The sequence below is a fragment of the Oncorhynchus gorbuscha genome, unplaced genomic scaffold, assembly GCF_021184085.1.
Source record: "Oncorhynchus gorbuscha isolate QuinsamMale2020 ecotype Even-year unplaced genomic scaffold, OgorEven_v1.0 Un_scaffold_50:::fragment_2:::debris, whole genome shotgun sequence".
NCBI lineage: Eukaryota > Metazoa > Chordata > Actinopteri > Salmoniformes > Salmonidae > Oncorhynchus > Oncorhynchus gorbuscha.
Genome location: NW_025745331.1, coordinates 92,210 through 118,700, shown reverse-complemented (window position 1 = coordinate 118,700; position 26,491 = coordinate 92,210). Strand labels below are relative to the sequence as shown.

At 43.5% G+C, this 26,491-nt stretch overlaps 2 protein-coding genes and 1 long non-coding RNA gene across 6 annotated transcripts in view; 1 reads left to right on the top strand and 2 right to left on the bottom strand.

Annotated features, from left to right (window-relative positions):
* The window catches only part of LOC124018404 (ubiquitin carboxyl-terminal hydrolase 37-like), a 12,271-nt gene extending 5,160 nt beyond the window's left edge, over positions 1–7,111 (bottom strand). The window contains exons 1-2 of the mRNA XM_046333711.1: positions 6,996–7,111; positions 51–197 (exon numbers count right to left, since the gene is read on the bottom strand). Coding sequence (XP_046189667.1) covers positions 51–197; positions 6,996–7,111 — 263 coding nt within the window. The remainder of the gene's footprint in view (positions 1–50; positions 198–6,995) is intronic.
* Positions 80–26,491, bottom strand: LOC124018405 (ubiquitin carboxyl-terminal hydrolase 37-like). 4 transcript variants are annotated; one of them, XM_046333713.1, is made up of 16 exons: positions 26,229–26,491; positions 25,760–25,891; positions 25,019–25,151; positions 24,779–24,915; positions 24,537–24,636; positions 24,327–24,406; positions 23,876–24,126; positions 23,620–23,666; positions 23,359–23,437; positions 22,719–22,854; positions 22,340–22,633; positions 21,660–21,967; positions 14,347–14,465; positions 13,992–14,222; positions 671–962; positions 80–213 (listed from the first exon to the last, which is right to left on the bottom strand). In XM_046333713.1, exons 1-11 carry the CDS (start codon positions 26,240–26,242, stop codon positions 22,618–22,620), a joined length of 1,125 nt encoding a protein of 374 aa, XP_046189669.1. In that variant the 5' UTR covers positions 26,243–26,491; the 3' UTR covers positions 80–213; positions 671–962; positions 13,992–14,222; positions 14,347–14,465; positions 21,660–21,967; positions 22,340–22,617. The 4 variants fall into 4 exon arrangements, with proteins under 4 accessions (XP_046189669.1, XP_046189668.1, XP_046189670.1 ...); XM_046333712.1 differs by lacking the exons at positions 80–213; positions 671–962 and having other exon boundaries at positions 13,662–14,222; XM_046333714.1 differs by lacking the exons at positions 80–213; positions 671–962 and having other exon boundaries at positions 13,662–14,222; positions 22,465–22,633.
* LOC124018407 lies at positions 11,056–12,048 on the top strand. The gene is made up of 3 exons (XR_006835619.1): positions 11,056–11,207; positions 11,295–11,356; positions 11,553–12,048. It is a non-coding gene; the product is annotated as an uncharacterized LOC124018407 (long non-coding RNA).

Below are 26,491 nucleotides of genomic sequence, written 5' to 3'. Positions count from 1 at the left end.
AATGCATCTGCATTGTGTTGTGTTTGCATTTGCAGTGTGTTTTGGTTTACCCAAGAAGTTCCATGTTGACCAGGGCCCCCCCGTTCTCCTCTGGCCCCCTGGGTCTCCTCTGACCTTCTGGTGGCTGAGCTGGCCCTGGGAAGAGTCTGGCTTCTGGCACCTGAGCCTGACCTCTGGGGCCTTGAGATAGAGTGGTCCTGAAGAGACAGAGGTCTGAAGGAAGGAGAAATAGGTGTAAAGCTTCCAAAGCAGAGATAGTATCACTCTACACAGTATCTCTCTCTTAAATACTATACTGTACTATAAACACAGTCTGAGTAGTTATGGATGTATTGATGTCCATATAAATGCAGTGTACTAAGTAGACCAGGGCAATAGGTTAGTACTCTATTTATCCACTAGATGTGATTAGAAGAGCCTAAAACTGCAGTTTGAGGAAAATAACTTTCTAGGACTGTGTTATCAAGCGTCTCAGAGTAGGAGTTTGATCTAGGATCAGTATTTCCTTTTAGATCATAATAAATCAGATTATTATGGACAGAGAGGACCTGATCCTAGATTAGCTCTCATACTCTTGATTAACACTGGCCCTGGTCTTGTAGCTCTAAAGCCAACTCTTCAAGGGGACTCTAGGATGGCACTGTACTTATTTTATTTTTGTTTGAATTACCTGAACTAGGACGGGACACCCCTGGAGAGGATTTCACTGGGGAAGGGTGTTTGGCAGGTGACCTGGAGAGAGAGGGCTGTTTAGCAGGAGAGCAAGGCTGAGAGGAACAGTTAACAGGAGAGGGAGGTGGATAGAGGGAGGAGAGTTGGTCAGAGGGTGAGTGGTCAGAGGTGGCGGAGGAATTCCGTTCAGAACGGTCAGTTGAAATTGGAGAGGGAGATGAAGTGCTACTCTCCTTCTTATTTCTTGTCTTCTGCTCCACATCAATTGAATTGGCTTTCTGCTGTTTTTTCTGTTGACAAGAATATGTGTTACTGCTAAATCATTTTCCCCCGATCCCCAGCCAATGTAGAAAAAAAAATGTGTGTGGGAGGGGGGTCATATTAATAGGAACAGGTAGGCCTAAATTAGAGGAACTTAGCTATCTATCCTCAACCTCAAACAACACAGTATAGACAAGTTACATTGAGTGACATTTGCAAAAGCTGAACTTCATATACATTTCATGTACACTTTTTATGTATTCGTCAATCAGAATCTACTTTTACTTCATTCTTCCCGCTAGGTCTAAGAGAAAAATACTACTCCAGAATTGAAGTAGTTGTTAATTGATTAAATGACCTGATTTCATACCTTTTTGCACCAGCAGAAACAAGCCATGTCGATAACCAATTAAGACTGATACATATCCACATTACATCATTTTTCAAATTGGCTTTAAGACCATTGTGATGTCATCGGTCATGTATGACACCATAGTCTGGCAACCCAATCTAGAATTGTTTAAAATATAGAGTTCAATTATCAAATATGTTTTATTGAATGTAAAGTTCTGCAGTATACATACAATATTGTAGATATGCTCCATTGTTTTCTTGTTCCTTTTTTTACATACAGTTTTTATATATTGTTTATTTGAACATGCCACCACAATAAATGCATTTTAAGTGCCTTCATCTTCCTGTTTTTTTGATAGTAATATATATATATAATATATATATATATGATAGCTTCCATGTTGTTTGTGGGTTGGTCATCGGTTTATTGAAATGCTAAATGCTTTTTCTCATATTCACCAGCAGATGGACAAGGGTTGGTCAAAAGAATGTAAACAGGTTTAGCCTAAACCTCAAATAACAATCCAGATTGGTCAGGGACAGTTTCCGTATTCAATCTTGCCCTGAGGGCAGCTCTGCCTCAAGGGCAGAATGAAAGTGATTGGTTCAATTAAAGCTGGAGCTTTAAGTGCCCAGTGAAAGTTAATAACCAATCTGATGGAGCTTAAGAATTTTGAAAAGACTAAATGGCCAAATGTTGCACAATCCAGGTATGGAAAGCTCCTAGATTTACTCAGAAATACTCACAGCTGTAATCGCTGCCAAATGTGCTTCAACAAAGTATCGACTTAGGGGTTTGAATACTTACAGTATGTATATTGAATATTTTTTTTAATTTTCAATACATTTGCAAACATTTCAAAAAACATGTTTTAACTTTGTCATTATGGGCTATTTTGTATAATTGGGTGAGAGAAAAAATATATTTACTCTGAATGGGGATCATACTTAGGCAGCCCTTTTTCCCATCATTAGGTTGTGGGATCTTGTTTTCTGTTTAGTTTCTGTAGCCTGACAGAACTGTGCGTTTTCGTTTTTTTGACTTTGTTATTTTGTTTGGTGTCATCAATAAAGATACGATGTACGCCCACCACGCTGCGCCTTGGTTTCCTTCAAAAAACGAGAGATGTTACAGCTAGGGAGAAGTGCAGGTTTGAACTAATTAAACAACAAAGAATATGATCTACATTGTCATTCTCTGTGTGTTAAATAAAAACTGTTTAATGTGAAACTACAGTAACTCAAAGCTAAAAAAATATATAAAGAAAGCAGTCCAATGTTATTTGTTACCATGACTTTACTGCAAATGACACTCAAGTCTCAAGAAAAAACAATACACTAATATTACAGTTAGCCATGACAGCCTTTATAATGCAACACTTATGAGCACACACATCTAAATATTGCACTTGGGAAAAAAACATCTTAAAAACCCTTGGATGCAATGCTGGTCAAAATTACCCTTCCTAATGTTTTTATTTGCTGTATTAACCCCCCCCCCCCCCAAAAAAAAATGTCATCATCTAATATTCCAGGAAATCCTTAAATAATGTGTCTTTAATGTTCTAACATCCTAGTTTTGTTTTTTAATTTCTTATTTTTTAAGTAAAAATAGTTTTTGCATCACTACCCCAAGTTTTCAAATGTAAGGTCAAATATGACCCGTATGTATTTCCCAAGGAATTCACTGCATTGTGTCGTCAAATTGACCTTTCTTTTTGCTACAAAAATAAAATCCAAGTAATTAATATAATATTTATTAAATATCTTGTTTTTAATGTTCATTAATCACAGTTTTCATTTCTCCTTCTTAACTAATTGAGTAATAAGAGTTTCATTAGGAGGCTCATAAGAATGTTGCCAGATATACAACCAAAATGGTTTTACAGATGCCAATCTGAGGTATCCAATTCAGATGACACAGACTACAGTTGAAGTCGGAAGCTTACATACAACTTAGGCAAATACATTTAAACTCAGTTTTTCACAATTCCTGACATTTAATCCTAGTAAAAATTCCCTGTCTTAGGTCAGTTAGGATCACCACTTTATTATAAGAATGTGAAATGTCAGAATAATAGAGAATTATTTATTTCAGTTTTCATCACATTCCCAGTGGGTCAGAAGTTTACATACACTCAATTAGTATTTGGCAGCATTGCCTTTAAATTGTTTAACTTGGGTCAAATGTTTTGGGTAGGCTTCCACAAGCTTCCCACAATAAGTTGGGTGAATTTTGGCCCATTCCTCCTTACAGAGCTGATGTAACTGAGTCAGGTTTGTAGGCTCGCACATGCTTTTTCAGTTCTGTCCACAAATTTGGAATTGGAAGTATGCGTGGGGTCATTGTCCACTTGGAAGTCCCTAAGCTTTAACTTCCTGACTGATGTCTTGAGATGTTGCTTCAATATATCCACATAATTGTCCTACCTCATGATGCCATCTATTTTGTGAAGTGCACCAGTCCCTCCTCGCAGCAAAACACCCCCACAACAGGATGATGCCACCCCTGTGCTTCACGGTTGGGATGATATTCTTCGGCTTGCAAGCCTCCCCCCTTTTTCCTCCAAACATAACAATGGTCATTATGGCCAAACATTTCTATTTTTCTTTCATCAGACTAGAGGACATTTCTCCAAAAAATATGATCTTTGTCCCTATGTGCAGTTGCAAACCGTAGTCTGGCTTTTTTATGGCGGCCTTTCAGGTTATGTCAATATAGGACTCATTTTACTGTGGATATAGATACTTTTGTACATGTTTCCTCCAGCATCTTTACAAGGTATTTTGCTGTTGTTCTGGGATTGATTTGCACTTTTCGCACTAAATTACGTTCATCTCTAGGAGACACCGCTTATCCTTCCTGAGCGGTATGACGTCTGCGTGGTCCCATGGTGTTAATACTTGCGTACTATTATTTGTACAGATGAATGTGGTACCTTCGGGCATTTGGAAATTGCTCCAAAGGATGAACCAGACTTGTGGAGGTCTACAATTTTTTCTGAGATCTTGGCTGATTTCTTTAGATTTTCCCATGATGTCAAGCAAAGAGGCATTGAGTTTGAAGGTAGGCCTTGAAATCCATCCACAAGTACACCTCCAATAGACTCAAATGATGTCAATTAGCCTATCAGACGCTTCTAAAGCCATGACATCATTTTCGGGAATTTTCCAAGCTGTTTAAAGGCACAGTCAACTTAGTGTATGTAAACTTCTGACCCACTGGAATTGTGATACAGTAAATTAAGTGAAATAATCTGTCTGTAAACAATTGTTGAAACAATTACTTGTGGCATGTACAAAGTAGATGTCCTAACTGACTTGCCAAAAAGATAGTTTGTTAACAAGAAATTTGTGGAGTGGTTGAAAAACAAGTTTTAATGACTCCAACCTAACATGCTGACCAGACCGGACACGTCTCCTGCGCGAGCACTGAGCGTCTGAGTTGCCAAGGGCTAAAATAGAACTCCTTTCTATTTCTGTTGCAGATCATGCTGAAAGTCCTGCCTCTCCAATCTCCTCATTGGTTTATAGAAGCAGGTACCCACGTGCCATCTCCTCATGGGTTATACCCACGTGGGTGACTGAAAGACGAACTGCAAGGTACAAACTCCAGTCCAGTTGGTGGCGGAATTCACCTTAAATTGGTTGCTAACCGCCATATCAAGTCTGGAAGTTCCGCCTCCCATTAATTCATTGGATCTCACAACAAACATACGTCCCCTACTTCCTGTAAACAAAAGCCAACTTGGGCGCTTGAAAGATGGACGAGGAGAGATTTTTCATCGAAGTAGAGAAGTACTCACTTTTATATGACTCGTCTTCAAAATTCTACAAGGATCCAACTAATAAAGATGCGTTATGGAGAGAGATTGCAAAGACCATGCACATTTCAGGTAAAGTATAACAACCCAATGTTCATCAAACTAGCTAGCGTTAGCTGAATGTAAATGCCATGTGTGCTGTATGCTTTTATAATACAGAAATGGTGGAATTGTACAATAGTTTTAAAGTGTATAATGAATACACAAAACAAATGAAGATATCAAAGTTGAACTTACTGTCCCATGTTGATAAACTACACACACACACTCTCACACAGTGCATCTAAGTAGGCCTAGCTACAACCATTCTGTCCTGAAAGTCAATTCTGCCTTCCACAGAGGTTAAATATTTAGTCAACTTTTCTCTGACAGAAACTGCCTCCCGACCTGCTCTGTTGGCCTGGATGGCTATGCCTCTCATGCCTTGCCTCACACCTGCCCCACCCTGCTGTAGCCACATTTCCACATCGCAAGGCCTTGTGAGGAAGTTGTGGAGGATGCACATTGCAACCACTAGGATATCAACCTTGCTTGGCAGTAGTTTTATTTTTTGGTAGAGGATCCTCCATCTGACTGCAAGGATCCCGAATGCCTTCTCTGCTGTCATTCTAGCTCGACAGAGACGATAGTTGAAGATTTCTTTCTCACAGCTGATGTTATGCCAGGCATATGGCCTCATCAGGTAGGGCTTTAGTGGGAAGGCAGCGTCCCCCACCATTGTGTATGGTATCTTTCCTAAATCTTCACCCCCAAGCAGAAAGGCATCTTGGGGCACCTGCAGGGTTTTTGATGCCATTGCCCTTCCAAGTGGGGAGTTGGCATAGAGTTCTCCGTCACTCTTTCTCCCAAAATCCCCCACTTAAATAGCTGTGAAGAGGTAATTGGCATCCACAAGGGCGAGTAACACCACAGAGAAGGTTCCCTTATAATAAAAAAACATCTCCCTGAGCTTGGTTGTTTGGTTATCATGATATGTTTTCCATCAACCGATCCCAAACAATTGGGAAAGTCCCATTTTTCATGAAACTCTTGAGAAGTTTATCTCCAGGCTTCCTCAGTGGGTCGTGGCAGATGGATCGCCAGCATCTTCCTCTCTATGGCCTCACAGGTCTCCATAATGCACTGCGACACTGTCTCGAATCCAAGACGATAGGTGAAGGCCAGGCTGCAAATAGAGTCTCCAGATGCCAAATACCTTTTTTTTCAGCTCAAGAGGCAGCCTCAGCCTTGAAAATGCTGATTCGCCTCAGCCACAACCTATGGAACCCGATGACGCTGAAGACGACATGGTGTCCCTGAGCCATGACCCTGTGCTTCAGATACCTGAACAACAGTCAAGACCAACCACTACAGGCACAGCTCAAGACTGTCAGCCATGAAAAAGAAAACAGAAAGTCAACTATCAAGATGTGGATGAAGAGCTGCTTGCATTTGTCAGGAAGCCAATCCCTTCTGGTGTTACCTCAGAGGAGGAGGCATGTTCACCATGCCTTGATGTGACTGTTAATGTCACCTACATGTTCACCATGCCTTGATGTGACTGTTAATGTCACCTACATGTTCACCATGCCTTGATGTGACTGTTAATGTCACCTACAACAGGTAAACCACGCCTTTATGGGACTGTTAATGTCACCTACAACAGGTGCACCATGCCATGTTGTGACTATTTGTCACCTTGAATAATAATAAGTAAAAGACTAAACAAAGAACAGTGTGTCTTACGTACCTTGAGTATAATGAAGACACTATAACTGGTAATCTGCTTCCTAGATGTAATGGAACAAAGGCATACATCTGTGGAGCATCATGATCACAAGCTTGCTGGAGTTTCTTTACATCCATGCACCTGCTTACACAATACAACCTTTTCCAATAACTAACCTTAGAGTGACAGCTAGTCTTTGCTTAGGCTCTATTGGGGTCCTGTAGTTGGTCGTCTGCTTGGTGAGGTCTGGGCCAACAAAAAACAGAAGAGTCTCCATCTCTTCTGCACTCATCCGGAAGTATCGATGATGTCGGGCAGGGTCCAAGAGCAGCTCCTGGACAAGGTGGTATTATTGCCCATGCTCCCTTCTCAACACCTTCTCCTCCTTCCCTGTGTGCCTCAATAATACAAGGGCGACCAACTTCTGTTTTAGTAGGTGGTGTCTGTTAATCCATGCTGTTTCGAAAAGCATAAAGTATTGTTTATTTTTAGTTGTATAATATTACAGTTTCTTATTTCATGGGCTTTTATTCAGTAAATGCATTGTTTATATCTCATACCTCATATAGAGTGGTTTGGTTGTAAGGTGAAAGAGACTGGCTAATTACAGTAATCAGCCTGCCATCATGTATATTATTGGCATAATGGAGTCTTTGAGAGGAAAGTGCCTAAATGTGTAAAACAATTTGTGTTTATTGAATGTATTAACTCCTGTCATCACTATTGTACAATATGCAATCATGAACTTACCCATGTTATCACTCCTCAATCGCGCTGAAATCAGAAGAATCAAAATACATTTCAACAGGGTCACTGGGAAAATGCAGGCAAGAAAAGGAGCTAAAAACAGCATTCTGCCCCCAAAATAATATTGTTGGTTCAGAGTTTGCTTTGATATTTTAACCTGCGTTACGTGATCGTGTGTGGTGTGGGGGACAAAATCAATTTGCGCACGCACTTGCGCGGCCGGTTTGGGTTCCGTGTAAGTGTATGGAAACTTCCGTCTTCAACTGTATGTGCCTGTGGGTCAAGTTGGAGTTGCACCTGGTAGTCCAGCTGTCCTAGATGATTCTAAAGATGTGGAGGACTGAGTAAAAAAGGGTCTTACTGGACTGAACCCCCCCAATAAAGGCAGGACCAGAAGCCATAACATCCTGAGGAGCTGGATGTTATGGGTCAACAGTTATGTCACCAAAAGTTGCCTGAGAACTGTTCATTAGTGACAACGGCATTGAGGAGGTCCTAAAGAGTACACATTTAGAAGGACAAATAATAGTAACAGCAAAAGGGACAGAGTGGCAAGAGGTCAACAAAAGAGGTACTAAAGGCCTTTATTGGCATGGAAAAAAGGTGGGATGTCTCCACAGGAGCTATTTGTGGATCCAATGTATAAGGCCACCAGGTCGGTCGGAAGATATGAGGATATCTGTCGCTACCTGAGGCTTGATGACAAGAGGAACAGAGTGTTCAGAGAGGCAACGAACCACCTGGCAGCCTTCCGGTATGTGTGGGACCTTTTCCTAGAAAACTGTAGAGGAAGGTTCATCCCCAGCGACTGAGCTACAGTGGATGAGGAGCTTTCCTCCAGACGTGACACGTGACATTCCATCCAAAGAGTTCAATCTTGGTTTCATCAGACCAGAGACTTGTTTCTCATGGTCTGGAAGTCCTTTAGGTGCCTTTTGGCAAATTGCAAGTGGGCTGTCATCTGCCTTTTACTGAGTAGTGGCTTCCATCTGGCCACTCTACCTACCATACCTGATTGTTGGACTGCTGCAGAGATGGTTGTCCTTCTGGAAGGTTCTCCCATCGCCGCAGAAGAACTGAGGCAATGGAAAGATGTGGGTTGATGAAAGAGAACCAAGCCACCACCACCACTCAGAGCAGCCACAGCCAGAAGAGGAAGAGGTGCCAGCTCTGCCCAAGCGCAAAAGATAGAAAAGTCAGCTGCTGGTGTTCTCAGTGCAACACATCCGTCTGCAAAGAGCAGTCACATGCTTGTGGTTTGTAACAAATGCATGGACTAAGACAGCATAAGTAAGCATCACACACACTTTGTTGCTTTTAGTGTTCACGTTTTCTAAATTCACAATTGTTAGTGTTGTCTTTTATATTGATGATGAACTTTGGATTTTCAAATAAATGTTATGAAATATTATAAAACATGATTAAAGATGGTTTTATAATTTTGCTCACACTAAAAATGTTGAATGTGAAAAATATGCTCATATTTTCAATAGCTGTTATGCATTTTCATCATATGTTATCATTGAAATGTGTATCAAAATGTTGAAGAGTGACAAAAAAAACATTTAAAACAATCAAATAATTATTGAAAAGGTCCAAATCAGCACTCAAAAGATTTATGTTCCACAAAATGGATAATATTTTAGATCTATATAAATAAAACATATATTACATTAACGGTTCATTTTGACCTGGCATATGCATTCTTGGGGCGCCATGTTTACTATGCATCTTAGGGTTAAAGTAGCAATAGAATGAAACAAACAGGCATTCTATTTTTGATCTATTATAGTAGACACTGAGCAAGTGTTGCATGTGTGCAAACATAACTTTCAGAGTAAAAAATAATAATAATAAAATCACACAAACGTGTTAAAGTCATGTTCAACACAACAAAGGCCATATCTTTGGGCTACACTGCACGTAATAACATTGTACAATTTCTGCCTGTGGACATCTGTTCTACAATGTGCATCAGAGCATGATACCCTTTGTTGGCACAATTGATCTCTTTCAGGCAGAGAGTACACCTGGCATACCTCTTTTTATCCACTGAGAGTGAAAGTGTATGGCGTTTATTTCACCTATATTGGCATCCAGCATAAGCCAGGCCCAGCTCCAGCTACACTTGATCCCTGAATCCACAAGGAACGCCTCATTTTCACCTAATTCTCTCATTCTGAAAATTAACCATATACTGTCGAGGGAAAACATTAGTTCACAGATAGTAGTTAGTTCGTTAGCTAGTTAACATTTCACACAGATTGTCAGGGTCCAGTAAGCAACTAACGTGTTATAACTTGAGGAACGGCAAGGAGTCGTATAATGTTACCAATTAATACTATAGCGAATTGGTTAGGGAACTAACGTTAGTTCATTTGATGCTGTAACGTTAGCTAGCTGTCTGGCTTTATTAGCCAGCTAAGTTTCAAACAATAAACTCAATTATTTGATCAGCTAAGTTTGCTAATGTTGCTCAACATTTCTCTGGCTAACTAACGGATAATTCGATCCAGCTACAGTACTATATAGCAAGATACAATACTTGTTTCACCACACTTTCTCCCTCACCTCAAACTTTCCAAATGCCAGTTGTTTTTCGGTTACAACTCATGAAGTACGCTTCTTCATCTTATCACCCTGGTCAGCGTTATCTCACCTACCTCTTCGTTATCGTTCAGCGGACCCGCTGCTGTAACTGGCGAACTGCCTTTGCACCCTACTGCTCTCTTTCTGCAACTAGAAAATAGCCTTTATATCGGACGTTATAAACACACTTCAAACCGGCGTCAGTCTTGTTGTTATCGACGATATAACATTACTACCACTGTGTCGCAGTTTTTTACTAGTTGTCTTCAGGACTTGCCTCAAATTAATATTTATCGTGTACATCGAATTGTTAAATCAGCCTCCTTGACTCCAGCTAGCAATAATTAAAAGGGGTTCAATATGTATATAGGAAGCTACTTAGATAAGTATGTAGGTGAATAACGTTACCAAGTCAGTGACAGATATAACGTTAGCTAGCGACAACCATATATCTACCTGAGAACGTGTACATCGAATTGTTAAATCAGCCTCCTTGACTCCAGCTTGACAGGGGAGATTACCGTGAGGGCTGCCTGTCACAGGTCCATGAGGAAGAGTGATGGCTACTAGGGACCTTGTTAAACATCTCCTGTGGGACACTGTCATCATTGTCAAAATGTGTTGGAGACAGTGTCAACGTTTAATCTTATCAATAGATAGATATTAATGATGGGTCCCAATCCCAATTTAGAATTGCCCACAGGTTATTTGGTAAAGATCTGTTGATGCAGTGTTTGGTAATTGTGTTACTGAGACACAATGTATTCCTGTATAGTTAAATGAGCCCCTAGTTAAGAAGACCAGATACTGCTGTTTATTGTTATTTATGGGTCGCATCATTATTGTTTCTCACTTCAGTCTTTCATCACACTTATCTTCACAGATGGTGTTAAAGACGCCACTGCTCCTGTGTTGCAGGAAGTGCTGTGTGCAATCATCTGGTGGCCCTTCTTTACCAGACAGCGCACTACTCTCAACTAAACATTCCTGCTGCACCACCAGTTCACAGCTGCACAGACACAGAACAGCGTTGGCACGAGCCAAGAACACTTGTGAGTCTATCAATATCCATTAAAAAAATGCACCTGAAAAGTATTTAGCCTATGTAACAGTAAATCCTTGTTAATTATTGTGTGAAGCCAGGTCCGGTTGATGGGATAGAGTTCCGTAAACTTACTAACTCGTGTGCTGATGGAATAAGGTAAGTTGGAGGTTCCTAAAATGGAAACATTTCGAAAACATTTTTGTGATTTTAAAAAAAATCTATAAATCTGTATATTTTAATCCATTTTATTTCAACTTTTGGGCTTGTGCTGTTTGTGGAAAAGTCTGTGTCTACTATGAGTCTGTGTCATAGTAATCTCTCCAACCTGATATTGTTTTAAAATGTTTTGCAGAAGTTGTCTCTACAAAGCACTCCATGGATATATGCCTGACATGGACCTTCTCCACGTCTCAGAAACATATGCCAACTTTTCTCCACTTACTTCCCCTCTTGTGAAAACAATGGAAATGTCAGCTGATGTGCCCCTGGTTGAGTCCTCCTTTGGGCCAGTGCAAGCTGGCAGTGTGCTGTCCTATCAACTTCCACAGCCAAAGACCCGTGAAATTGTGAAAATTGCCGATGCCCCTTCTCCACTAATACTTCTGTTAGATGGCAACAGGCTTCAGTCTTCCCAGTGTGCTTACATCCTTAGCCATCAGGGGCAGTTCCAGGTCAAGGCATTAGAGACAACCTACGAGATGTCAAACAAAGTCGAGGTTGCTACAAGGGAGCAGAGCAGCAGCCCGGAATGGCATCAGCTCAGGAAAATGAGAATTAACATCCTCTCGTTTCCGAGAGGTTTGCCATGTCCGGGGAGAGACCTCAGCGGACCGCCGAGCTGAGCGGATGTTCAAGGGATCTGGTGTGGAGATGAAGAGGGGCTAGCCATGGAGCCAGTGGCTGTACAGGAGTACTGCACACTGAAGAATGTTAACTTCTTTCCATGTGGCTTCGTAGTGCACCCAGATGCTCCGTGGTTAGGATCCTCTCCAGATGGCATTATATTTGATCCCAGTGTGAGACCACACTTTGGACTCTTAGAGGTCAAGTGCCCAAATGTACAAAGTTATGTTGACTGCCTTTACCTGAGGATACAGAATGGAGAGCTGAAGTTGAAGAGATTTCATGCTTACTACTGGCAGGTGCAAGGTCAAATTCTTCTCACAGGTTGTAGCTGGTGTGACTTTGTCATCTGTGCACAGGAGGACATCCTAGTTGAAAGGATATCTAAAGATCTACAGGTTTCAAAAACTATAAGAGAGCAGGTTTAACACTTTTATTTTTACCACTACTTGCAGAAGTGTCTCTCGCACCTGAATGGATCCCCTGCATGGGTGCCAAGTTTAGTGGTTTCATGAAAAATAAGTATTGATGTTCTTGTGAAGAAAACTGCAGTATAATATATTTGTTTAAAATAATGTATTTCAGCAAATGTTCAACAGTTCAGTTAATCAATTACACATCTCTAACATTGTATACAGTCTTGCATTCTGGCTATTCTGTGTTTACTTGATTTCTTTCCCCCACCCCTAAACTCATTGCCTAATTAAAGCCAATTTACAAGCTCCACACAAACTGATATTCACTACAACACAAATGATTGATACATGTCGTAGATAAACAAATTATTATTTTGCTACTACCAAATAAACACATGTACAGTAAGGAAATAAATCCAGACTGCTGAAGATATCCTTGTCAATCACAGACCCAGCACACAAGGATGACATAAAAGTGACAGCTCCATGTGGTGACATTCCCAACATGCCCTTAAATGTACAGTGTGACTTGTAGGAAATTTTTATCAATAATGACTAATTAATTATGTATACATTTCAATCAGACTAATCAGAATACTATTATGTTACTGTATATGTACTAATCAGAATGAATACTATTATGTTACTGTATATGTATTAATTTTCTTTCTAATCCTAGTACTGAATATAATGTGTGTAAATATAATCAAGAATTAGAACAATGACTGTCTGTTCCTTGGTAGAAATGAATGAACTATATCGCCAGACTGGCTAGAATGCTTATCTATACAGGCTGACCTTGGCTCTAGACGATGTGGGAAGGCTTGAGAACTATACAGCCTTTGTACCAGTGTCGAGAACAGACGGAACAGTTTAGAAAACGCTGACGTCATTTTCAGTTTATAACCTGTGATAAAATGTATAATGAGCAGTACTCACGAGAATAAACGCAGCTGGTGTCACGTTCTGACCTTTATTTCCTTTGTTTTGTATTTATTTAGTATGGTCAGGACGTGAGTTGGGTGGGCAGTCTATGTTTGTTTTTCTAGGTTTTGGGTATTTCTATGTTTCGGCCAAGTATGGTTCTCAATCAGAGGCAGGTGTCATTAGTTGTCTCTGATTGAGAATCATACTTAGGTAGCCTGGGTTTCACTGTGTGTTTGTGGATGACTGTTCCTGTCTCTGTGTTTTGTACCAGATAGGGCTGTTTTTGGGTTTCCACGGTTATTGTTTTGTAGTGTTCGTGGTTATCTTTTTTTATTAAACATGAATCAATATAACCACGCTGCGTTTTGGTCCGCCTCTACTTCACCACAGGAATACCGTTACAGCTGGTTGATTTCAAAGACTGGTCTCTGTCCATTTTATACAAATAAGGGTCTTACAGACTCTTATGAATTGACAGAGTGATTAATTTTAATTGGGTATTAAAACCGAGGAATTTAATTCCTGTAACAGGAAGAAAACACCTCACTCTTCAGTAGTAGTGAAGATGTTGTCTGGCAGCGGAGTTCAGTGCAGTCGATCACTACCTGGGTGTCTGGATAGTCCTTGAACTCGGGTGGCAGGTGGGCTTTGATGGTTTCCCTGGGGATCCATATCCGTGCTGATCCAAGCAGACAGTAGAAGTAGTTGGCCCAAGAGATGATAATCCGTAACCCTGTCGATTGGTGGATGCTGAACCAATGGGCCAAATCCTTCTGCTTCAGACCCAGCGACAGATGAGTCATAAACAAGAAGAACTCGTCGATTGATGGCAGTGTCTGAACGTAAAGAAAAATGTTTTAGTACAATATAGTCCTTATATTCGGTCCATAACAAAAAGTAAATCATGTTTTGAAATTACAGTAAGATCAAATAATAGTATTTAATGAAGTTGTCCCTTACCAGTTTTCTTCGAGTAACACTTGTTTCAGATGGATTGGTGCTTGTGACTTTTAAACTTGGTCTCTGCTGCCCGCTCAGTCAAGTGCCAGAAGGCCATCCGGTAGGTGTAGATTACAAATCTAAAGACAGACCCAGAGTATTTGAATACCAAAAAGCTCATTACTATTATTGCCCATCTTCTCTGAGCTTCAAGTAGCACTAGACATGACCAAGCTGCTATTGTAGCCTGTTTTACTTGTTACTGCAATTCTACTGTAATTCATAGCAGCTATCATCACAGCAGTGAATTTGTTTTAAATGTTCCATTATTTAACCTGGGAAGTGGACTTAGAACCAAATCTTATTTGCAGTGATGACCTGGGAGCATTTTTGGGGGTTAACTGAAATCTAATGTAAAGACAATATACAGTTGAAGTCGGAAGTTTACATACACTTAGGTTGGAGTCATTGAAACTCGTTTTTCAACCACTCCACAAATTTCTTGTTAACAAACTATAGTTTTGGTAAGTCGGTTAGGACATCTACTTTGTGCATGACACAATACATTTTTCCAACAATTGTTTACAGACAGATTATTTCACTTATAACTCACTGTATCACAATGGGTCAGAAGTTTACATACACTAAGTTGACTGTGCCTTTAAACAGCTTGATAAAATCCAGAAAATTATTCCATGGCTTTAGAAGCTTCTGGTAGGCTAATTGACATCATTTGAGTCAATTGGAGGTGCATCTGTGGAAATATTTCAAGGCTTACCTTCAAACTCAGTGCCTCTTTGCTTGACTTCATGGGAAAATCAAAAGAAATCAGCCAAGATCTCAGAAAAACAACCGCTCAGGAAGGAAACGCGTTCTGTGAACGTACTTTGGTGTGAAACGTGTAAATCAATCCCAGAACAACAGCAAAGGACCTTGTGAAGATGCTCGAGGAAACAGTAACAAAAGTATCTATACACATAGTAAACCGAGTCCTATATCGGCATAACCTGAAAGGCCGCTCAGCAAAGAAGATGCCACTGCTCCAAAACCGCCATAAAAAGCCAGACTACAGTTTGCAACGCACATGGGGACAAAGATCGTACTTTTTGGAGAAATGTCCTCTGGTCTGATGAATCAAAAATAGAACTGTTTGGCCATAATGACCATTGTTATGTTTGGAGGAAAAAGGGGGAGGCTTGCAAGGCAAAGAACACCATCCCAACCGTGAAGCACGAGGGTGGCAGCATCATGTTGTGGGAGTGCTTTGATGAAGGAGGGACTGGTGCACTTCACAAAATAGATGGCATCGTGAGGAAAGGAAAATTATGTGGATATATTGAAGCAACATCTCAAAACATCAGTCAAGAAGTTAAAGCTTGGTTGCAAATGGGTCTTGATGACCCCAAGCATACAGCCTAAGTTGTGGCAAAATGGCTTAACGACAACAACGTCAAGGTATTGGAGTGGCAATCACAAAGCCCTGACCTTAATCCTATAGAACATTTGTGGGCAGAACAGAAAAAGTGTGTGCAAGCTAGGAGGCCAACAAAACTGACTCCGTTACACCAGCTCTGTCAGCAGAAATGGGCCAAAATTCACCCAACCTGTTGTGGAAGGCTACCTGAAACGTTTGACCCAAGTTAATGTGGAAGGACCACTAGAGGGCAGGCTGGGCTCATGGATAGTAGCCCAACAAAGCATGGGAGACCAGGTAACCAGAGTCAATTAAGCACAGCTGAAGGTACTAATGAGATACTCTCCTTCCCCTATAAGAGAGAGAATGGAACCAACAGAGAGAGGGAAAACTATCTCTGGAAGATGGCTACCGAGAGAGAGAAGCTGTGCTGAAAGAACCAGGAAGATGGTGACAAACCCATGATTTATGTTTGTTGTAGTTTAAAGATTATCCTATTGTGTTCTTGTTTCATCTGGAGAAGAAGATGTGTTTTTTTCCTTGAAAGATTTTTCATTGATTATGTTAATGTTTTTGTTGACAAAATACCCTCAATAGAGAACCGTGTTCAATCAGAAAAACCTACTCCTGACTCGTTTATTCCACCTTCCCGCTTTAGAGTGACGCCTAATTACTTGGTACGCTCACATTGGTGGAGGATGCGGTCATTAGGTGGACGAGTGACACAAGGATAAGTGAGTAAATTAATATTCTTCCAGAAGACCCGGAGGAACCATTCAAGAACGATGGATAACGCCCTACTACAACAATTGATCACGGCACAGCAGACAACCATAGAACTCCTGCAACAACAGCTGAGTCGACGAGAAGAACCTAGAGTTAGGCCAAGAGCGGCTGCTCACGCCATCTTATCTCGTCTCTCCAAGGAGGATGATATTGAGGCCTTCCTCATGACCTTGAAAGGACGGCCACCTTGGAAGAGTGGCCGCCCACAGAATGGGCTAGCGCATTAGCTCCTCTTTTGACCGGGGTGGCTCAGGAAGCCTATTTTGACCTGGATTCCCGCGAAGCTGCGGACTATGGGCGACTAAAAACCGAGATCCTGTCCCGGTACCAGCTGACTGCCAGAGATAGGGCTGTAAAGTTCCATCAATGGACCTATACAGCTGATCAACCCGTTCGTGCCCAGATCTTCGCCTTAATACGACTGACAAAACAGTGGCTAGAACCTGGAAAGGGAGTAGGACATGTGATAGAGACTCTCGTAGTGGACAAGATATTGAGAGAATTACCCAGTGACTTAAAAGGGTTGTGGGGCAAGCCAACCCGTTGTCAGCCGACGAAATAGCCCAGGCGGTGGAAACATATCGGTCTACAGGGGAGTTGTTAAAAAGTGACAAGGAGGAACGGAAGGAGTCGTCCAATCCCGTACCACGACTCACCCCGGCTTGCCCGCCACCGAAACGTCCAAGCCCCCCCCGGAGGTGGGAGAAGTCAGCCACCACACAGCCGGGTCGGTGTTATAAGTGTCAGTCTCCCAACCATTATGCCCCACAATGTCCTAGCAAGGATGAGCCCATGGTCACAGAGTCGTCACTGCCTACCCCCACACATCCCGTTTTGAGGGGGCAGGATCAACACTGTTGGTTAGCAGAGATAGCCCCAGCCTCAGAGATTCCGGTGCGAGTTGAAGGACAAGATGTGGTAGCTATTCTCGACTCGGGAAGTATGGTTACGTTAGTAGAGGAGCGGATGGTGACCTCCGCAACACTGCTACCAGACAAAGTAGCCGTATCCTGTATCCATGGAGACACCCACTATTACCCCACTGTGAATCTGCCTATTCTCACTCCAAAAGGAAGGTGTACAGTCAGGGCAGGGAAAGTGCCCCAGCTGAAGGTGCCATTATTGATCGGGAGAGACTGTCCCCTATATAAGGAGCTTCGGCAGATGACGTTATGCACGGGAAGAAGGGGGACAGGAAAGAAGAGAATCTCCAAGCCCGAGGTAGTAGTACTACAAGGAGACGTAGCCGCGTCCTCGTCCTCTACTGCAGAGGAAGAAATAGCGACCCAACGTTTACGACAGATATTCCAGGAAACCACCGATGAAGACACCTGTGAAGGGTTATACACAACGCAGGAAGGAAGGAGCAACCAGGCACTAAGGGATATATTTGAAGCTCCATCCGAGGAGGGAACCTGGAAGGGATTCTCCTCGGTCTCCCCTGATGGGGATGTGGAACAACCTCCACATCCCTCTACTGAGGTTGACCTGCCCCAGGAATTAAAGGGACAGTTCGGCACCTCGCAGCATAGAGACCCAGACCTAAGGGAGGCCATGAGGAAGGTGAAGGTGATCGACGGGAGGAACGTCGACGGATCAGGTGAGCCCCCTCTTCCTTACTATGCAATCAGGCGGGGTCTCTTATACTGGGTCGTACGACGAAGGGGGGAAAACCAGGAATTACTAATGGTGCCTAGACCCTACAGGGATACAGTTCTACAGTTAGCCCATTCCCACGTCCTAGGAGGACACCTGGCACGAGACAAGACTATTGACAGAATCATGCAGAGATTCTATTGGCCCCGTGTCACCCGAGATGTGGCCAGGTATTGTAAGACGTGTGATCAATGTCAACGTACAGCCCCAAGGCCACACCTACGTAACCCTTTGATTCCTCTCCCCATCATAGAGACTCCCTTTGAACGCATAGCTATGGACCTCGTAGGACCCCTCCCAAAATCCGCCAGAGGACACGAGTACATCCTAGTGGTTATAGATTATGCTACCAAGTTCCCGGAGGCCATACCCCTGCGTAACATGTCGTCAAAGGGAATTGCCAAGGAATTATTCCTGATGTTCTCTCGTGTGGGCCTTCCCAAGACGATCTTAACCGATCAAGGAACCCCGTTCATGTCCCGGTTGATGAAGGACTTGTGTCGGTTATATCAGGTTCAACAGATACGTACAAGCATATTCCACCCTCAAACAGATGGGTTGTGTGAACGCTTGAACAAAACAATTAAAAGCATGTTGAGAAGAGTGGTGTCCCGAGACGGGAAAAACTGGGACATGCTCCTCCCACACTTAATGTTTGCCCTGCGAGAAGTACCTCAGGCATCCACTGGATTCTCGCCGTTTGAATTGCTCTATGGCAGACCCTGTCGAGGAATCCTCGACTTAGCCAAGGAGACCTGGGAGACCCAACCATGCCCCTTTCGATCCACAATAGAACACGTTACCCTGATGAGAGACCGCCTGTCAGCAGTGTGGCCCATAGTCAAGGAGCATATGGAGAAGGCCCAAAGGACCCAAGGCCGGGCCTATGATAAATCTGCGACCCCCGTGAGTTCACCGTGGGAGAGAAAGTGATGGTGCTTGTGCCCACGGCCGAACATCGCTTGCTGGCGCAGTGGAGGGGGCCCTACGAGGTAATGAAAAGGGTCTCACCGGTCAATTACCTCATCAAGCAACCTGACAGGAGGAAGAAGGTCCAACTCTATCACATAAACCTGCTGAAGACGTACCATGGACGAGAGGAGGAGGTGGCTTTGATGGCCCTGGAGGGCAAAGAAAAAAAAAAGGCTCTACCACAGGTGCGCCGTGGCCAAACTCTCCTACCGGAGCAGTCAAGACAGCTAGATAAGCTGATTATGAACTTTGGTCGAGTATTCTCTCCATTCCCAGGACAAACAGATGTCCTGTTCCACCATATCCACACTGAACCCGGCAAGAAAGTGCATATCCGCCCTTACAGGATTCCTGAGGCTCGCCGAGTCATCGCTAAGAAAGAGGTGAGGGAGATGTTGAGGATGGGCGTGATCGAGCCCTCGACGAGCGAGTGGTCCAGTCCCATAGTCCTGGTCCCCAAAGCCGATGGTAGTATGAGACTCTGCAACGACTTTAGGGGCGTGAATGCCATCTCTACATTCGATGCGTATCCCATGCCCCGTGTGGATGAACTCTTGGAGCGCTTAGGAAAGGCCAAGTTCATCACTACCCTGGATTTGACGAAGGGATATTGGCAAGTGCCGGTGGCTCCGGAGGATCGCTCAAAGACTGCCTTCGCCACCCCAGAGGGGCTTTTCCAGTATGTGAGGATGCCCTTCGGACTGCACGGAGCCGCTGCAACCTTCCAACGCCTCATGGATGCCATTCTACGCCCCCATCAAGAGTATGCAGCGGCGTACATAGACGATGTGGTCATCCACAGCGAGGACTGGGATAGTCACCTCCTGCGATTACGGGCGGTGCTCGTGAGTTTGGAAGCCACAGGGTTGACAGCCAATCCAAATAAATGCTGCCTGGGCCTGTCCGGCGGAATACCTGGGGTATACCGTGGGGAATGGGAAAATACGCCCGCAGGCAGAGAAGACCAGGGCAATTCGTGACTGGCCTCGACCCCGGACCAAGCGAGACGTTCGGGCCTTCTTAGGGATAACAGGATATTATCGCCGTTTTATCCCGGGATATGCAACCATTGCCAACCCCTCACAAACCTCATCAGGAAAAACCTGCCAAACCAGGTAGAGTGGAAAGACGAGGCGGAAGAGGCCTTTCAATTGTTAAAAGATGGCCTGTGTTCTGATCCCGTTCTACAGGCTCCGGACTTCTCACAAGAGTTCATTGTGCAGGTCGACGCCTCGGATACCGGGCTCGGGGCCGTACTAGCTCAGGGTGAAGGTGAAGCAGAGAAGCCGATTCTCTTCATTAGTAGGAAACTCAGCGATCGGGAACAGAGGTATGCGACCGTAGAGAAAGAGGCCTTAGCCATCAAGTGGGCCCTCGATTATCTCCGGTACTACCTACTGGGTCGGAGGTTTGCATTAGTTACTGACCATGCGCCCCTCGCGTGGATGGCTGGTAAGAGAAACAATAACAACAGAATAGCCAGATGGTTTTTGTCTTTACAACCGTTCTCTTTCCATGTCATCCACAGGGCCGGATCGAGGAACGGGAATGCAGACGCGCTGTCCCGACGCGACCAAGACGGTGCGTCTGGCGCCCGACCCTCCGGTTCGGTCCTGGGGGGGAAGGTATGTGGAAGGACCACTAGAGGGCAGGCTGGGCTCATGGATAGTAGCCCAACAAAGCATGGGAGACCAGGTAACCAGAGTCAATTAAGCACAGCTGAAGGTACTAATGAGATACTCTCCTTCCCCTATAAGAGAGAGAATGGAACCAACAGAGAGAGGGAAAACTATCTCTGGAAGATGGCTACCGAGAGAGAGAAGCTGTGCTGAAAGAACCAGGAAGATGGTGACAAACCCATGATTTATGTTTGTTGTAGTTTAAAGATTATCCTATTGTGTTCTTGTTTCATCTGGAGAAGAAGATGTGTTTTTTTCCTTGAAAGATTTTTCATTGATTATGTTAATGTTTTTGTTGACAAAATACCCTCAATAGAGAACCGTGTTCAATCAGAAAAACCTACTCCTGACTCGTTTATTCCACCTTCCCGCTTTAGAGTGACGCCTAATTACTTGGTACGCTCACATTAAATAATTTAAAGGCAATGCAACCAAATACTAATTGAGTGTATGTAAACTTCTGACCCACTGAAAATGTGATGAAAGTAATAAAAGCTTAAATAAATTATTCTCTCTCCTATTATTCTGACATTTTGACATTCTTAAAATAAAGTGATGATCCTAACTGACCTAAGACTGGGAATTTTTACTAGGATTAAATGTCAGGAATTGTGAAAAACTGAGTTTAAATGTATTTGGCTAAGGTGTATGTAAACTTCCGACTTCAACTGTGCATTCAATGTGCCTACTTATGCTAAGATACGCTAGCCTAGTTTTAAATAACAATGAACACGATCTTAAAGGTAAGATGGACTTTGGGATAATAATAAGAATTCATTGTAAATAAAACAATAGTAATACTGGATAACAATAAAATGTTACTGTACCTTGTGTAAAAACGCATATCCTCGTCAGAACCAGAAAATCGCACCAAAGCTGTGTTGGGCAGTCAGTTTCTCCAGCTTGGCTCGAAGCTCCTCAATTTCTCTTACGTGCTCATGATTTGCCATTAGGGCCGTGTCCAGGGTTGCGGGTTCAGGGGCTGCACAGTAATCACGTGTCTGGACCTGATCAGAGGTGGCACAGTCCATAGGCAGCGCACCTTGTTCTTCATCCTCCTCAGTCAGAGCAGGAGGTTTCAGTCTTCTTTCCCAAACACCAGGTCTCTTTTCATTGTGCCAGTTCCATGAGAAGACTGTAGGAACAAAACCTCTTTTTAGGAATTGTCGCTCCCCAATTTTTCCTTCAACAAAGTCACTCTCATTAGCACCTCATTCGCGGGGCTGTAATTTAAACGTAGCCATTGCAAACTATTTCAGTCAGAAATGCATCAACAACAGTTAGATAGCTATCAAGCTAATGATAAAAACAATAGCAGAAATCGCTGCAGGAAGTCATCAACCCTGTAGGAAGTAAATTAGAACATTGGAGGCGGTATAATGCACAGAGCCTATTGATTGTCTCTTCTCTCTTCAGTCACGTGCTACATCCTGTTGTTATGTGAACGACTGGCTGAGCCTTGGATACATCCAGTATGGCCCCAAACACGCATTACTTGTTCACTTACAGCCAGTAGTGATCATAACACCCCCACCCCCCTTGTTGAGGCTGGGCAGGGAGTGTTGAAGCTGGGCTTGGTGCTGCCCCTGTTGAGGAAGGTCTAAGGATGTTGAGGCTGGGCCTGGGACTAACCCTGTTGAAGCTGGGCTGAGGGTATTTAGTCTAGGCCTGGTACAACCCCTGTTGAGGCTGGGCTGAGCCTTTTGAGGCTGAGCTTGGTGTGTGGAGGCTGGTTCGGGTGCTGCCCCTGTTGAGGCTGGTGCTGGTGGCCCTGTGTGCTGGGGCCTAATGCTCTCCTGCCCTGAAGGGTGAAAGGAACAACTTACTGTACATATAGTACACATATATAGCAACACAAGAATATAGATGAAGAGAGTAAGCAGTACCTGAACATATAGAAGAGCAGGTAAGCACTCCGGGCTCTGGTCCTCAGCACAGTGGCTTCATTGGACATTGACACTTGGCTGTCGTTACAGCAGAACCAGTTTCCACTTGCATTCAAGATGTCACTAATGTAGTGCCCTGTGGAACAAAGAAGACAGACTCGAGGTCAAGGGTCAGGCTCTTGTGGGTAATGGAGTGTGTTATAACAGTTAAACAGTTCATTTGGAAGGTATTTTATCTGTTACAAGTGTCAAGTTTGGAAATCAGAGATAAACACATACACGTGGCATGCCTCTCCATTCCTTTGAATTAAATTGCGCAAACTCTAAACATATAGCAGTGCTTGTCGGGATGACACTTTGCTCTGAAGCCTGCAGGCTTGCTCGCTTGGTCTAAGAGGCTATCAGAAGGTCTAATTATCCCCTACACCAGGGTTCCCCAACTGGCGGACTGTGGGATGAATTTGGCCCACGGGTGATTTGGCCCCCCCATCACTCCCTCAGCTTTGGGATACTTGTTTAAATGGCAGAGGCGCACGTGAATGCGCAAATTGAAAGTCGAGGAGAAGGGAGTGATTTGGGATTCAGCCTATGCCATATGTACTGTGCATTTGCATGTATGTGTTTTAAGGTATTTACTTACCGGAGTTTGCGGAGCCTCCCAAATGAGAGACTACGCCAGTCAGCTGGTAGTAGCCATTCACTGACTTCACTGGCTGCTTCTTCAGTAAGAAAACACATGTGATCATTGGATTCTCTTTTCCCCTACAGTCCACCACACTGTCTACAGTTCACAACACTACTAATCTACTGCAGGAGGTCTACTATATCATGTACTCCTCATAACTATCTCAGTGTTCTGTCATAACTTATATTTCACTGGTTTCACTCTCTATCTCCTCACCACTGAGGCTGTCCACAGCACTTTCCCTGGTTCCTGGTCATTTGAATCTGAGGGGTCAAATATACATATAAAGAGCTGTGAAAACATGGTCGCTTGTCTGAATTGCTCTGGTCTAAAACAGCTTCCGTACATCACTGACGATGTCTGAGAAACATTTTAATTTGCAGCTTCTAGCTTCTCTGTCTGCAGGACCGTTTGGGAGTGGGTGGCTTGTGTGGTGTTGGAACAAGAATAGTGTTGTGATGCCATGACCTACCTGAACAGCAGAGGGCGCTATCTTTGGCCTCTCCGGGTGGGTTGGAGACTTGGCTGGCGAGGGTCTGGGGGATGGACACCTGAATATTGGGGGTCTGGTTGGTGAGGGCCTGTGGGTTGGCACTGTGCAGGGGTGGCACCGTGTCCCCACAGAAGGTGGAGAGCCTCAGCTCCGAAGGAAACAAAAGAGGAGCCTCCAGCTTCTCCAACCCCCCAGGTCCTCCAAACCTCTTCAGATGCAGAACCAGCACACTGCTCAGAGACAGAGAAGAACAGACAGACAATGAAACCAGTCAACAAATAACAGATGAGTGAAATTTGTTCGGTGGTGCACATCCCTAAGTCCTACAACCTGCTCAGGAAGTAATTAATCCTAAATGCTCAGGACACAATGACCACTCATTTCATTAAATACTGCCAGTTCTATGAGAGGTTATAAAGGAGCAACTCACAGAGGCAGTGTGTGGAACTGCTCCACCTTTGAGGCGTGGAGGCCCTTGCAGCCTGCACATGTGAATTCAACCTTTTCTCTCTGGGTTAGAAACAAAAGCATTACAAAATGAGTGATACCACTACAATAATAAGACACCGTATTCTGAGACAGTGGGCAGCTTGCCCTGGGTGTTAGTCTCTACACCCAGGGCTAAACCCTACGTGCTGACTTTGAAAGTGAGTGCAAGGCTGCTTAGCAAGGTGCGCTCAGAGCTGAAGTCCAATGAGAGGTGATTGTAGTCCTCTCTGGTGGACGACTCGCGCCCACAGCTTCAGAAGCAGGACAAAGACAAGAAAAATGCATCAGGTTTCTGTTTCAGGTCTCTACAATGTTATGCCATGTGTTTTGTAATATCATTTGAAGAAAGATCATGTTACCAGTAGATACATTACAACCAATGGGAGCTCTTACCTGGTACATGTGCGCACTGAGACAAGCTGGAACTCCAGCTGGGAAACAGGGCAGGTATAGTTCACCCCGAGTGTCTTCAGAATCATGCCCTCCTCCTTCAGCTGGCACAGCATATTCACAAGTAACTTGTGTGCGTCCTTTGATAAGAAAGAAAAATACCAAGATAAAATCAAATTATTGAGAGAAAATGAACCCTTGCAAAAAGAGTGCATGTTCAGAAGAGAGTAGTGCCTCAGTTACCTGTTGCGTGTCCCCCAGATACTTCAAATCATATCCCGACAAGGAGTACTTGACCTTCCACATGAGGTCTGCTTTTGAGGCCTGGTTTGCGCCACTGTCAGGTAGACCCGAACGGTGCACATCAGACAGACACCTGTAGGGGTTACAGAGAGTAAATTAGCAGCTGACTGGATGGTGTCAACCTACTGGCTTACGGCTGAAGAGGCAGATGAGTATATCCAAATATTTTTTATCTTGCAGGACCCCATCATTAGAAATGATTAATTCGATTCAATATAATTTCACCTTTGAGGACTGACAATGAAGCAAAACAACAAAATTGTGTTGTTTATTCTCCTAAGATATTTGGTTTGGATACTGCTCTCAATTCCAGAGCATTTTAAAAGCTACCAAATGTCCCATACTAATGTGGAATGTTCAGTCAATGACCTGTATGGGTAATATAGTCATTCTACAGTTTCCAAATTGGCCTACAAATATCTACATCATAATCATTGTGTCATTGTTGTTCCTCTCTGTTATGAAGATTCCTGAAAACAAAACAAAAATGGAAATAAATAAATAAATGCAGCGGAATATGAAGTGGTTAAGGTTAGGGAAAGGGGCTAGCAAAACTTCTTTCCTAACCTGCTACGAAAATCACTTTCTATAGAAGTGGCATGAAGAGTGTGTCCCTCCTTGAATTTATGAACAGAAATAATGGGTGGTTGGGGGTGTGTCTACTTTTGTGCCTTCCCTTACCTGAGCAGGTTGGAGAAGGGGGAGAAGCTCCAGAGTTGTTCCTGGCGTAGGATTTCCTTTGAGAAGGAAGGCAGGACCAGGAGGCACTGCAGGGTGGCGTTTAGGAAGCAAGTGTTGCCAATGTTAGGCAACCTGTGAAGAAGAACCAGCCATCAGTACACACATAGAGATACTATATCCTAGAAACATTGAGTGGCCTATGTCATAAACCTTCATAACTCTAGAAAGTGCTGACAATGGCAGCCATCTTGGTCAGGGATAAGTTATATGTCACTCAGTCCTCATGTCCTTTAGACCAAGATCGCCATAAATCATGGGTTTATAAATATCTAATAAAACGGACATGCTTGATAGTAAGCCCCATCCCCATAGTATATCAGACATTGATCTCTAAACAATAAAGAGCTTATTTTCAATGCATCTGCATTGTGTTGTGGTGTGGTTGCATTTGCAGTGTGTTTTGGTTTACCCAAGAAGTTCCATGTTGACCAGGGCCCCCCGTTCTCCTCTGGCCCCCTGGGTCTCCTCTGTCCTTCTGGTGGCTGAGCTGGCCCTGGGAAGAGTCTGGCTTCTGGCACCTGAGCCTGACCTCTGGGGCCTTGAGATAGAGTGGTCCTGAAGAGACAGAGGTCTGAAGGAAGGAGAGAAATAGGTGTAAAGCTTCCAAAGCAGAGATAGTATCACTCTACACAGTATCTCTCTCTTACAGACCAGTATCCCTTCTTTCTTTTC